At 48.7% G+C, this 13,764-nt stretch overlaps 2 protein-coding genes across 2 annotated transcripts in view; both read left to right on the top strand.

Moving 5' to 3' along the window:
• LOC6588968 overlaps positions 1-13,764 on the top strand; it is a 33,008-nt gene that overhangs the window by 6,108 nt on the left and 13,136 nt on the right. Inside the window, exons 4-6 of the mRNA XM_026988309.1 lie at positions 6,426-6,531; positions 10,374-11,072; positions 11,767-11,883. Of these exons, the coding sequence (XP_026844110.1) occupies positions 6,426-6,531; positions 10,374-11,072; positions 11,767-11,883 (922 nt within the window). The remainder of the gene's footprint in view (positions 1-6,425; positions 6,532-10,373; positions 11,073-11,766; positions 11,884-13,764) is intronic.
• LOC6588967 (heat shock protein 23) lies at positions 1,073-2,223 on the top strand. Its single transcript, XM_002014391.2, has one exon. It carries the CDS (start codon positions 1,208-1,210, stop codon positions 1,859-1,861), a length of 654 nt encoding a protein of 217 aa, XP_002014427.1. The 5' UTR covers positions 1,073-1,207; the 3' UTR covers positions 1,862-2,223.

Genomic DNA, 13,764 nt, shown 5'->3' with positions numbered 1-13,764 from the left:
CTTTGGCTGCAGCCAACGAAACAGCCACGATGCGATGCGCTGTGTCAAGCTGCAGTCACTTTTGGCTGGCTTCTGAAAATTTGTCAAACTTGCTTAAAAGCCAAAGCAAAAATTCAATTTCAGCAGCCATGCAGCCAAATTGCCAGACCCTCAGCCCCAGCCCCAGCCCAGCCCCAGCCCCAGCTCCAGACCCAGCCAGAGACATAAGTAAAATATATTTCGTATATTTTACAAATTGGCTCAACCCGGGGCAACAGTAATACAAAATAACAGCAACAAAAGAGGCAACTGTCTTGACAACGCAACGCAACGCCGGCGTTGTCCGGGACAATGGAATACAACGCCTTTGTAACAGCTAAAACCGTACAGGGTGCAACGGCTTAAAGTGTGCACTTTCTGCCTACAAAAATTGCCATCAAGGGGGACAAACAGGTAACGCTCAATCTAACCATACAAAGAAGTGTCCCTAATCGTGGATAAATGTTTACTTAAGTATATTCTTCATCAGAGTGGACCCTGTGTAGTCAAAGGACGTTCATATGAGTGCATGTAGTCGTACTTTTAGCCACTCGTACACCCATACGAGTATCTGGAATGGGAGGGTCACGATTTTCATTAGTTTCGTTCTGCACAGTTTCTTTGCCTTGGCTTTTCTGTTGTGGGGTGACAATGACAGCGCCACAATTAGTTGCACAAACCCGTGCCGCTCCACTGCTCCAAAATTTGGCATTATCTCATAACTGCTTACACTGTGTGTGTGTGTGTGTGTGTGTGTGTGTGTGTGCTGGTCGCTGTTTCCGATTCCGACTCGCTGGCACCATTTGTGCAATAAAAAAAGTTGAGCGCTTGATTGGATGGTTGCTGGAACGAGTATTGATCAAACAGTTTGAGGTTAGACATGGCAGAAGCGCCCCACTTTTGGCCAATCTATGCGTGCTGGGCTTGAGGAATGGAAAGCGATGTTTATGCGCCGCATTGAAGGGATATCAAAAATAGCCCAGTGGCAGTCGCTGCATGTGCCCGCTGGGTACAGTTGTGCACGCCGTGGTCGGAGTAGGTTGCATACTTTGCTCAGAAAGTCAGTTAGGAAATAATAGTCGAACAGGGCAGAGGGCAACGGTTTTTTTGGTCTCCGAAGCCAAAAATCAACACGCTTGTTCCGCTGTACCAAAGCACACCTAAGGACCTTCGGGCCCACACCTGAGCCATGCCCATACACTGGGACTGGGACTGGGAGCACGAGCATGAGCATGGAGGCGCTCACTATCACTGGCCCCCCCGCCGGCACTGGACCTCGGGAGAGCCCAAGTGTCGCCAACGGCGGTACTACTTGTCGCACGAGCTAGACGTGTGCGCCAGAGACTTCCACTTGCGAGTGGACGACAGCGCCTGGTGCCATGGGTCGTGTCTGGTAGGACGCGTGGTCATAGAGACGGGCACAGAGCCGGACTCTCTGGGCCGCGGCACCTTCAAGGTGGTCCTGGACGTTCATCACTTCCAGATCTCCGAGCTGACCGTCAAGGCGAGGAACAGTGACACAGTTTGTGTCGAGGGCAAGCAGTCGGACGATCGCGCGGACAAGGGTCAGCTCTGCATTACCCGCGAGTTCTCCCGCACCTACAAGCTCCCCAGGCACTACGATGGTACCCAGGCACGGGCGACGTTCTCCGCCGACGGCATACTCATGATTACGGTGCCAGCCCCGCCGAAGCTGGACGATGTGGAGCGAGTGGTGGAGATCGAGCCCACCGGCAACTACTTTGGCAGCATCGCGGATCCCAGTGCAGCCAAGGCCATTGAGCAGGCCGCAGCGGCCGAAGCTGGCGAGGAGACTCCTGCTGACACAGCGGCGGACAAATGAAGCCGACGACGTCTGGCGGTGGTGCGTGGTTGGCGCCGTTTTTGCAAATGGAAGGCTAACAAATTTTGGCATAAGCGTCCATCCAAATGCGTTTAGGCCGCCAGAGGCAGTCGAAATCGAGGATACGGAAACGAAGGACACCTGGCGAACCACTTATGTATCCCAGTCACAGAGCACACGCACAACGGAGTGATTACCGGCAAATAAATAGGATTGGTTGTTTTCATGTTCTAGGAAGCACGTAGGAAAATCGTTAAAAACGTTAGCAAATATGGCGCGGTCGATATTGTTCCAAGATCAATAGCTTCAGTACAGTATCTAAGAGTTGACACTTCTGCTTGTGATTTTGTTGTCTGCCAATAAAGGACTTTATCAAAAAGAGGATGTTTCGTCCCTTGTGTAGCCCAGGGCTAATCGCATATCGCACAAACGATCAGAAATCTAGGATAAATCATTCGTTCTGCCAAACCAGTTTCCAGAGAACTGTTTCGAGTCCTCCCTGCGTTTAACTTTCCTGTCACGCATCTTTTGATTAGCACAAAATTTGAATAAAATTCACTAACACCTTTTCCGCCTTCCCCATCTCTGCCATCGCCGTCACACATCTCATCGTTCCTTATTGCCACCTCGGCTTTGGCACGCAGCCCATAAAAAGACAAAGGAAAAAAGCTCGTCAGCAAAAAACGAAAAAGATACATTTCGACCTTAACTAAACGAGAAACAGTGGCAGCAAGAAATGGCATGGAAGCAAAAAGCCAAGGGGTAAATAATTCGGGTATGGATACGGCATTTGGTTTTTTGAGACCCTGGGCTGCTTGGGCTTGGGCTTGGGTTGTGCAAACAGTGTGGCCTTTCTTTGTGACATTTAAGGGATAATCTATGGGGAAGATCGCTGCAGAACTAAAAGACAGCGAAAATAAAAAGTTTATGTCACAGAATGGAGTTTAATGCATTAAATTTGTCCATGGTTCGGTCCATGGTTCGGTCCATGGTTCGGTCCATGGTTTTTGTTCAAAAGTTGAACACTCCAGAGCTACTCCCACAGCTACGCCCAGTGGCTGCCCAGTAAGCCAATCAGGCCTCTCGTCTTTCACTGAAATCGTGGACGACTGGTTCGCTTTTTCGCTTTTTTGATTTGCTTTCGGTCCCTTGCAATTTAGCCGTTGAGACACGTTTTCTTGTTACGATTCTAATGAAATTTGCTACATCTTGAAGTGAATCGTTGTTGTCCCTTGTTGGCTAAAGGCCCAGCCCGGCGATGGGACAACTACGAGGTCGCGTACTTTGTCATCGTTTTGTTTTTATGCGTAGTTGCGTTTAATAAAGTTTTTATGTGGGCCCTTGAATTTAGCGGACGCACTCCCTTATTTCTAATCAAGTTACGGTTACGGTTACGGGAATGCGGCCTGCAGCTTTAAGATATTGAGCGGGCCGTGCCGGACCGGGCCTTAAGATATTCATATTTACGAGTATTGCAGAGGACGGTGATAAAATATTCAGCAGAAAAGTAACTTCACAATTTCAATTTCCCATGCTATTGGCGGCCGGGACAAACCAAAATAATACAACGATAATAAACACCTACACACCAATTTTATGAACTCATAAAACACTGCAATGGAATCGTATTTTATATACGAATATCCATATGTGTGAGAGGAGCTGGCCCCCAGGCTCTACGGCGCCCTCCCAGCCGCAAAAAACGCACAGGCACCCCTTCCCCTCAGCTGTCTGTCTACCAAAACATTGAGCATCGCTTTGAGCTATTCATATGTTGTTTTACGACTCGCTTGCCACAACACTGAAATCGTTACGTGGCTCACAGCTAATTTTTTTTTATCACTCTCGTTTGTTTTTCAACAGATATACATATATGATTGACTAGGTGTACATACTCATATTATTTATACTTTATTAACTCCACAGTTTGCAATCACTCTGAAATGAACATCCCAAAGGATTTACAGCCCGTGACAACTAATTACCCAAATTGATGTGACATCAGCCACTTTCAGTCACTTTCCGAGGCCAAAAGTCAAATCAAGTCACTCAAGGAGAAGGAGAGAGGCCTCCAGTAGTGTTCACGCCCATAAACTTATCGATTTGCGACTCGCTTTTTGTGTATCTGCGAACGTTTAACGAAGTTTTCTGTCGCCCAATGCAACGGGCACCAGGCCGGACGTAATTGCTCCATTCTACTTGGCAGCCAATACGTGGTTATGAGTTGTTTCAGCAGGGCCAAAAGCACACCCGATCAAATGAGGCACAGATTCGAAAAGCCCCGCACCGCACGGTTCTTCATTATGAACTTCTGCGTTCTGGCCGGCGCTGCAGCATGTGCAGCTCCACTTGTACGAGCCGAGCCGTTACAGGACACGCACTGCAACACACAGACACGCACGCCTACGCAAACGCATTTCGCGGGCCATTTGTAACGCGATGGCGATGCCGGGGCGATGGCGGGGCGATGGCGGGGCGATGGCAGGGCGATGGCGGGTCGATGGCGGGGCGATGGGGTCGAAACGAATGCATTTTGCAACCAAAGCCAACAATGTTCCCTACAACAGCCGTCATTGGTGGCAATGGCATTGCTGGAGATGGTTACGTGATGGAAAATGCATTGAGAAAAGCTTGTCATTAAAATTGTGCATACACCATGGATAAATCCGCCCGAGTAGATGCCTCCAAAGAAATATTCTACCGATACTGCATCGATATTAGATGCTGGCAGCACACGTGCCACATAGTGCTTTACATAGTATTTTTTAGCCATTACGAGAGCGGCGCTCATTCACGCCACCCATCACGCCATCACCCGCGGGTAGTTGCAGTCCCTAATCTTTGACCGCCGCCTCTGCCGTCTGTGGCCGTGTGTTTGCAGTGCAGTTGTGCATGCCATGGTATTAGAGGAGTAACTGGCGCTTAGGCAGCTTCCTGTGCACCGCTGCCATTGTTGTGGATGTCATTCCCCTCCCCTCCCCACCCCAGCCTTCCCTTCACTGCCCTCCTTTGGTGCTCATTTGCTGTAAACGAGCGCAATGGCGCTTTGCTGTTTTTGCGGTTGTTGTTTGGGAAGCAACGCAGTTCCATGGGGTACGTAGTCGTAGTTACTACGGCTTCTGGTGTTGCCGCTGCATTTAACCGTTACGCACTTCCTGCACAGAATGTTATTACTTCCGTTGCCGTTTAATTGATTTTGAAGGTGCCTATTCGGTCGTTCGGTGGGTTAGGGCTACCTGGCCAGGTACTGCTCGGGCACCGGTGGAGTCTTCAGCCATAGGCCATTAGTAAATTGTAGCCTAAGTGCTTTGCAGGCTGGAACCAGGAAAGCCCGTGCCCATGCCCATGCCTTTGCCCATTGAAAACGCATTTTTAGATGGTACAGCTGTAAATAGCTCGAAACCATGATTTCGGAGTGAGCATGGAGATTGTGGTTAAGGTCGCCGGTGGTACCCTAACCGCACTTTCGCCGTGTGCGGTTTTTGGGTACCTTTTTCAAGGCTCTTTGAAGGGAGTTCTTTGCTCATGCTGGTCTTGGCATGACGTCAGCGTTACCCATGCGTAAAAGTTATTAGTGAAATGCACTCACCTGGCGCGAAGGAGGCAGGCGGAGGGCGGCAAGCTGGTTGGGGGCGCCCTGCAGATGTTTGTTGGCCACCAAAACCTCAAACAGCACTTAAGTTGTTGCCAGCTGGAAGGTTTCGGGTTTTGGTTTGTTTTACTTAGTGCTCCACAGCAGGTGTATGCCGTGATTTGCAGTTCTCCCGAGGATTACGAGGGACGCCTGAGATGGCCTAATAGGCTTAGCATGCATTTTGGATAGTTGGAAAACTTTGCGAAGAGCTGACGAGCGGAGTTTATATTCGTAATTACGGCATTCCGTATCGTTTGTTAAAAGTAAGACCCTCGTAGCCTCAGGTAATTTTGTGTGAACTTCCACAAGGCTTAGGTATTGAACAGTATTAGATATACTCAATAATTTATTTGCACAAATATGTGCGCCACTCTCGGCACTCATTATCCATAGATACGAGCTCGCCCTGAGGGCCCTAATTGATGAACCCATACCGGAAACCTGTGTCTGCTCTGAGCCAGCAATGCACTGACCCATTTATCCATGAAACCAAAAACTATTTACAATTTTAGCAACAATGCTAAAGCTATAGCTACTCGTACAGCATTGTGGCATCGAAAGCATTTCGAAAAACATTTGAAAATGAAACATGCTTGCTGCTAATTGACTTCGAACCGCAGCATCCGCGATTGTTTTCACATTAGCTATGATTTCTTTCACGCAGACTGCGGTGCGGAGCGGTGCGGAGTGGTGCGGTGGCCATGGGGGCGTCGCCATGATAAGTGAGCTCCTATTAGTATGTCAATTAGCGGGCTTGTTGCATATGATCCAGTTCACTTGGCATTAGTTGCTGGCAACTTGCAACAGCTGCTTAGTCGGGGCGTGAAAATTAATGCTTGAATGGCACTATACGGGTCTGTTTCAAGTGCTCGGGAGAAACCGAAAGTGGAGTGCTAATTACCATCTGTCTGTATCTGTATCTTTCTGCAGGGAAATCTGGACCACTGTTCTGCCACCTGAAACCAAAGATGTCTATACGGCGATTCTGGGCGTTAACAAGGCCAGTCGGATTGATGAAGGTGTCTACAGCTGTAAGGTAAGTTCTCAATTGATTTCAATCCCTTTGTCCTATGCGTGAACAGATAAATCCGAATGGGTTTGAACACGGTCGGTCCCCAGGCATTTTACCGATATTTTTCCATAGTACTAATCAGTCTAATTGCCATATCATAGCTTCAGAGAACTGTGCGTCCGACGGTGCTCGCACGGTCTGCGCAGAGAGCAGATCTGCCTGGGAAACCCTCCGAAAGTCCACATAATTACATTAGGCTTTGGTTCATTCTGCACTCGACTCTGTTCTTCATTTTCGCTGTAGCGTAGCTTTTAATTAGACTAATTAAAATATGGTAGCCCAGGCAGATAGGAAAGTGTGCTGGATGGAGGAAATTCCAGAGATACCGGGTTGATTGTCGGCTTCCACCGCAGTCGAATGGTCTTCTTCAGCAGCCAATTAAATTTTAATCTACGGTATTAAACATTCTTTTGACTGCTCTCTGCCGGGATAAATTTGTGGGCACTCCAAGATGATTTTAAGCCTAACGCGGCTAAACGTTTCTTTCGGCTATCTACTTCCGTTTGGAGGCCTCCACTAAATAAGAGCTTTAAATTGTTCCAGACCATTAGACCTTAAACTGCCCAGTTCCGACCGTTTCCCTCATTGTGGCAGCAACCCGGTGGGTCCGTCCTTTCTTTATGGCTCGGGTAATAACATATTACGCAAATGGCCTGTAAAAAAATATTGGCCCGCACTGTCCTGGCAGCATAAAATACCTCGTACACGTGAAAAGTTTCCGAAAGAAAGTTGCCTCGCCAAACACGTGGACAAAAGGTGCTCTGCGGTGGCACGCATAGACATCGCTAGACATTTCTATATACTGTACAAACATATACAATATTGGGATACTTCCGGAAGTCAGCCATAAATCACATGGTAATTTGATTGCTTGAGCTGGCAAGGTCATAATAATATGTGTACGTTTGTTAAGAATAAATCAAATCTGGAATCGTTGCTAACTGAGTTGTACTTCGACCTTGCATAATAGGTTTGTGTCCTGCCAAACGTGGTTGAATCCAACTAAAGCCGAACGTTCTTAACACTTTAAGTCTGTGATTGCAAGAACAAAAAGCAAATTCGCTCAGTTAGAAGCAGACGCATCTGTTGTCTGCTGCAGCCCACCAGGCTGTCGCTTTCTTGGGCCAGCGAATGGAGGAGGCCATTGTGTTTAGTGCCTGGTCCGAGCTCTCCAAGGGGATTTCGTGAAGTTTTTATGCGGCTCGGCTCCCCTACACTTTTAGCGTTCCCGTGGCCGATTCTTTTGCCGCTTTGTGTCTTTGGCGCGCCGCTCCGCGCCCCATCCTGCCCCCGCTCACTTATTATTGTCGCTCTGGTCCTCGTAATGACGCGGCCAGATCAAAGGCAGGAAGTGCTGGGCAAAGCGGATGGCGTCGAGGGGGCTGGTGGCAGCAATTCAAAGCGCTTGGCAGCTGGAACCACTGCACGATAATCAAGAAGGCTGGCTGGATGGCTGGCTGGGTGGCTGGCTGGCTGGGTGGCTGACTGGCTGGTTGCTTGGGGCACGGTCCCTGAAGGTCGATTGTTCCCACGTCTCAGCTGTTTACTCAAAACTGAAGAGCATGAATCCTTTTCAATAACATTGCCTCAAGGTCCAAGTCAATAAAGTGCCTGCCAGTGCCTTTTCCCATTAGGCGCTGGGGACTGCATGTATACGTCCATAACTTGTCCGTAATTTACTCGCATTGTGCACACACACACTAACATTTATAACGGGGGAGTATGCCTCTGCGCATTTATTATTTATGAATTGATATTAAGTATACGCCTTGTTGCAATTAATTCATTTCCCTCAGGGAACGGCGTCGTCTTGGGTCCATTACGTGCACAATGGACCAAAGCGGTGCTGTCTTTAAGTTCGCTGCATTAAGTTTCCTTCTAAATCCGTTTCAGCTTCTGCGGAGCACGATTTGGCTTAGTGTGCTCAGAGTGCTCCTCCGTCGATGAAAGTACTTTTGGATAAAGGATTGCTAATAGGGAGACCACTTGATGTTTCCATAATCTCAGAATGGAGCCTCAGTCTTAGCACTTCTTGCAGAACAGTTGGTCATTAAAAACCTAACACTCTCCGGAGCAACCGGGTAACCATGCCTTGCTGGGGCGCGGTCTGTCCTTAAACCTCAATGTTGTCAATATCCATTAACATAATAAATTCTGTTGGCTTGGCAAGAGCCATTTTTATGAACTATTAATTTCCTTGGAGTGCTGTTCATTGATGAACCTCAGATCGAGAGTGGGCTGGGCGTGGGCAGGCAAATGGTTTTCCGTCTCCGTACAATGTGTTGTTTAACGACTTGGACTTGGACTTGGACTTAGACTGCGTCCTATGAGTTTCACCCGCCCAGATCGGGGCCAATAAATGCCATTCGGCTATAAAAACGCTTCGTTTCATTCCAAGAGTTTTGCAGTCCGGCTACGTCGCAGCTAAATGAGTTAATTGGCATTTGGATTTTGTGGCTAGCAAAGATTTGTCGACGTTGCGGAGTCGTAAATGACTGTGAGACTCGGAAACACCAGCAAACCAGCAAATGCTTCCCAGATTCTGGGAAGCTGCAACACAATTTTAAAGCCGTATTACGATAAAAAGGCTGCCCACCCTCGACTTGCATTGAGAGCATTTCGCTGTATATTAAATATTTCCGGATCGGCTGTAGCAAAGCGCCCAAGGAGACAAGGATATCAGACAGGGATACAGACAAGCCCATCCAGACAAGTGCAATACCTTCACATTGGCGACAATGACGACCCCGAGTACCCGAGGTCTGCCTCCACACGCCGCCGTTCGTTAGTAGTCTCATTTCATTTTAAATTTGAAACGGAAGTTTGTTGAAGATGTAGCCAGGCAGGGAGACGATTCCGACGATTGTGTCCTCATGCCCATCATCATCCTTGTCGTTGTCGTAACGACTATGATTTTCTCTATGCCTCTACTTCAGCCCCCGCTTCAGCACCGTTTCCCCCCTTGCCCGGGAGGCACGTGCAACAACAGAATTTTACAATTCGTTGGACTGCAGACCGCGTGGAAATACTTAAACGAAAAAGGTTTGCTCAAATGGCGTATTGCCCACATGGCACTAAGGCTTTAAGTAGCCATCCACTCTTGGCCATGCAAGTAGTCGTAAATACTCGTGCTCGTGTGTAACGTAACTTGGAGTGTCCTCAACGACGGGCCTGGACACAGTTGGACTCGACCCATGAGTGACCAATACAAATCCTTGTGGTTAGGCAGGGGCTGGCTCCCTTCTTGCCCTTAAATATAAGATATTTAATTCCGGGCTGTGGATTGAATGTGATTTTCTGCATCAGTTAAAGTTGAAGTCAGATCTGGCGATTGATGTGTGTTTGTCTGTGCATAAGTCAAAGAGCAAGCCAAGCACAATCACAATTACATTTGGTCCTGTCCAATCAGCACACAATAAAGTCTGGCTGACTAGTAAATAAGTCTATTAAACATATCTTGGGACACACTCGTACTCGAGCTGGAGCTGGCATCAGATGCTGCTCTTCTCCAGTTTACACATGCATGAAAAGGACATCAGCAGAATCTGTCTGTCAGTCGGTTTGAGGCTGCTCGCCTGCCTGCCAACAGGATGTGTGCAATGCACTCCGACAAGGCTGTTGACGCTTGGTCTGGTCTGAGGGCTATCAATGCACGTCGGGCTAGAAGCGGACTCTCGCTTGATGCCTGATGATGTTGTTTGGAGTAATCAAAGTCATGGAATTATGGTTGCCCGATGACAGGCCGTCGAGGACTCGACTTTGTTCAATGAACATGACTAACCCGATTCTCTCATTTCCATCTGCAGGTCACCGACTGGGGCGTAGAGCAGTGCCGGTCTCTGCACATTCACATCAAGTCGCCGCCCCGTCTGAGGGTGGATCCCGCCAGTGTGACGTTGCAGCGAGGAGACTCCCTGCGAGTGCGCTGCCTCTCGCCCGGCAACGATGACATCAAGCGATACGCCCAGCTGGGCTACAGCTGGACCCGAAACGGGGTGCTGTTCCAGTCGGACACAGCCACTGCCATGTGGGAGGATCTCTACCCCGACGGCAGCATCCTGAAGATCAACAACATACAGAAGTCCGCGGAGTACGCCTGCCTGGTGTCCAACAGTGTGCGGCCAGTGTCCAAGAGCGTCTACATCAACGTCATTGAGCGCAATGCGGCGCACGTGTGTCCGGCGGAGTCCACCTACGGTGTGCACTGGCCCACCAGCGCCCCAGGAGCACCCATCATCACAGACTGTCCGCGGGGCTTCGAGGGCCATCTGCGTCGAGTCTGCGAGCAGCGGGATACGGGAAACTCCAGCTGGCTGCTGCCGGACTTCTCGGGCTGCGTGCGCGACGAGCTGCTGGTCATCTACAACCGATATCGAGCCTTGAGTGCTGGATTCCAGCAAACAAATTCCTCGAATATACTGAAAGCTTGCTTCGACTATACTATTCAGAGACGCCACAGCTTTCTGCCCGGCGAGGCAAGCTTCCTCATTGACATGCTGCACGAGGTGAGTGGAAAACAGAGAAAAGGGAGTAGAAGGAGTAGAAGGAAGAACATTTATACAATATGAAAAGCCATATTTCTGGCATATTTGGCCAAATTGATCTAATCAAGGGTAAACGGCTGCAATCAGAATCAATTTTCAATGTAATTCCCACGACGGCCCGACAGCCTCCTTTTGCTGGAGGTCTCGGAAGAGAAATTTCGAATTGAGTTTTAAACTGTTTGTCCGGACTGTCTGCTATCTGCTTTCCGCAAAGCCCTTAACACATTCAAGCCACAGCCCGGTCGGAGGGCCCAAAATGTCTGTATCCAGGTAGAGCCAACCACTTGAGAGGGAACCAGACCAAAGTATTTCTTGCTCTTTACAAGAGCAGAGGCCTGGGCAACTATTTTTACACGCAAATGAATGTAAAAGCCGCTGAGCCGGGCGGCTTGCCATTTTTCACACAATTTTCGGTTGCCCAACTGCAGTCAAAGAAAAGTTCTTGTCGGGCTGTTCGTCTTTAGGGTCGCCTAGCAACAATTTTTCATTTTAATGCGCACACAAATTTCCCTCCTAACGAATTGCCAAGACGAAGAAGAGTCCTAAGAAGGTGCTCGTCCTTTTTGTGCGCTGGGGGAGCAGGAGCAGCAGCAGGATGAGGAACAGGACTGTTGTACTGTGTTGTCTAAACTTTGGTTCCTTCCCCATTTCACAGCTCGACACCTACTTGCAACTGAAAGGCACCCAACTAGAGCGTGAGATGGCCGCGGAGATTATACTGCGCATTCTGGATAAAGTCATGCAGAATGCTCAATCCTTGAACAGTCAACAGGTAAGTGGCAAGCGGCAAGTGGCAAGCGGCAAGAGCCAAGAGCCAAGAGCCGAGGCACTTTGGCTGCAATTGCGCATAAATTACGAGCGACTATATGTGGAGTATATGGAGGAGCGACCGGTCCGTCGGTCGGTCGGTCGGGCTTTTGGGCGCCATAATTTATAACCTGCAGCCATATTCAATATTTGCCTGGCTGGTTTCAGACCCTGCCCAGGATTTATTACACACACTCTCAATAGTCGAACAGAACCGAACTGAACCGCACCGCACCGTAGGCGATGGGAGCCACATTCGAATTTCAGTGCCACTTTTATTCAGCCTGTAGTTGGTCTGTCACTGGGCAGCAATTTACATCCAAACATTTGTCTCCCCCAATCCGTGCTCGGATTTCTAAACAGCCAGAGAATTGATGTCCTGCTGGCTGGTAATGAATACCTTTTTTGATATGTACGATGTTGAGGAATTTCGGGTTTGTCTGTGGTTTCTGGTTGCTGATTGCGACCAAAGGCCATGCGAAAGGTAAAATATGGGACTCTGTTGGCGATGAATTGGTGTTTCACTCATACTCATACGATGAAAGTTGACTGCAGCGGTAATTGGTTATCTGGGAAATCTTGCCAAAACCTAGCAAACATCAAAGAAGTTCAGTCAAACTTTAGTCCCCATTTCGTTTAACCCCCTACCCCTACCCCTACCCCAGCCTTCACAGCCTAGGACCTCCAAGCGGTAAGCATATTTACGCACCATTTGGCAGAATGGCTAATAGAAGCTGGTCCCGCGTCGCCTGTTAGCCGCCAAACATTACTAACCCGTGAGCGACGCTCAGTTAAGTTTCAAATGTGCTGCTAATGAGCGGCAATCAAACAGTTTACGCGACCCTCCGCGCACCGCAAACGAAAAGTCTACAACCGCCTACCTTTGTCGCAGAACAATAAGGATAACCACTAACCGCTTCCTTATCACCTCGAGAAAAAGAGAGCAGCATTTTGGCCAATCTCGAGGCTCGAAATGCTGGCTAAAAGTGCGTTTCGTTACTTTTTTAAAACAGCCCGGTGTCTGGTGTGTCTGGTGTGTTTGGTGTGTCTTGGTGTGATGTCCTTTTATATCACCCCTCCCCAAACCCCACCCGCTCTGGTGGTTGTGGTTACTCTAAGACGGCCATTGTTACCGGCTCAAAGGAGGCTTTTAAGTACGGAAGGTGGGAAGGGGGGAAGGGGCCAAGGCGGGTCGAGTGCCTCATGTATTATTCCATGGGAAAATTTCGTATATACGAAGTGCGGCATAAAAGTAAAAGAAAGAACCTGCTTCTTTTTAGGCTCCCCGCCAGGATAAGGCTGAAATTTTGGTATGCAAATTTATGAGAGTGTTGATTGCAACTGTTTGAATACGACCCACTCTGCTCTCAGAGCCTGTCGAGAAGTGAGGATAATTGGCAGGGTCTCCCCCCTGCCCTTTCAAGGGAGCCCAAGGACGGGGCTCGCTCCTCAAACTTGTTGGCTTATAGACACCTCCAGCATAATCTATTAGCCGACTGCTCCGGATAGCGGTGTCTTAGCAGCCCTGCAACATTCATCTTTTACGATCGGCGCGCACGCGGAAATTAAACAAGTTTTGTTTGGGGCCGTCTTCTGTACTGGAGAGCGTAGAGAAGGAATAGATGGACCGGGAAAGGGAAAGTTTTTAATGCATATAAATTAATTTAGTTCTGGCCGAGCTCCGTTGAGTTATGGCATTTCAATATAACGGGCCACGTGAGCCAGAAAAACGAAAGAACCCGCGAAAGAACAATTTATGTTAAATTTTTATTAGCTGACGCAGTCGGAAAAACTTGGCAGCATAATTGGGTCGATTAAAAAGTGTTGGCATTCGGCGAACTTTTTC

Source organism: Drosophila persimilis, unplaced genomic scaffold, assembly GCF_003286085.1.
Source record: "Drosophila persimilis strain 14011-0111.01,24,50 unplaced genomic scaffold, DperRS2 tig00000191-arrow-pilon, whole genome shotgun sequence".
Taxonomy (NCBI): Eukaryota; Metazoa; Arthropoda; class Insecta; order Diptera; family Drosophilidae; genus Drosophila; species Drosophila persimilis.
This window is presented reverse-complemented; position numbering and strand designations above follow the sequence as displayed.

Bases quoted from the DNA above. Each gene is read 5' to 3' on its own strand.
- LOC6588967 (XM_002014391.2), top strand. From the start codon at position 1,208: ATGCCCATACACTGGGACTGGGACTGGGAGCACGAGCATGAGCATGGA.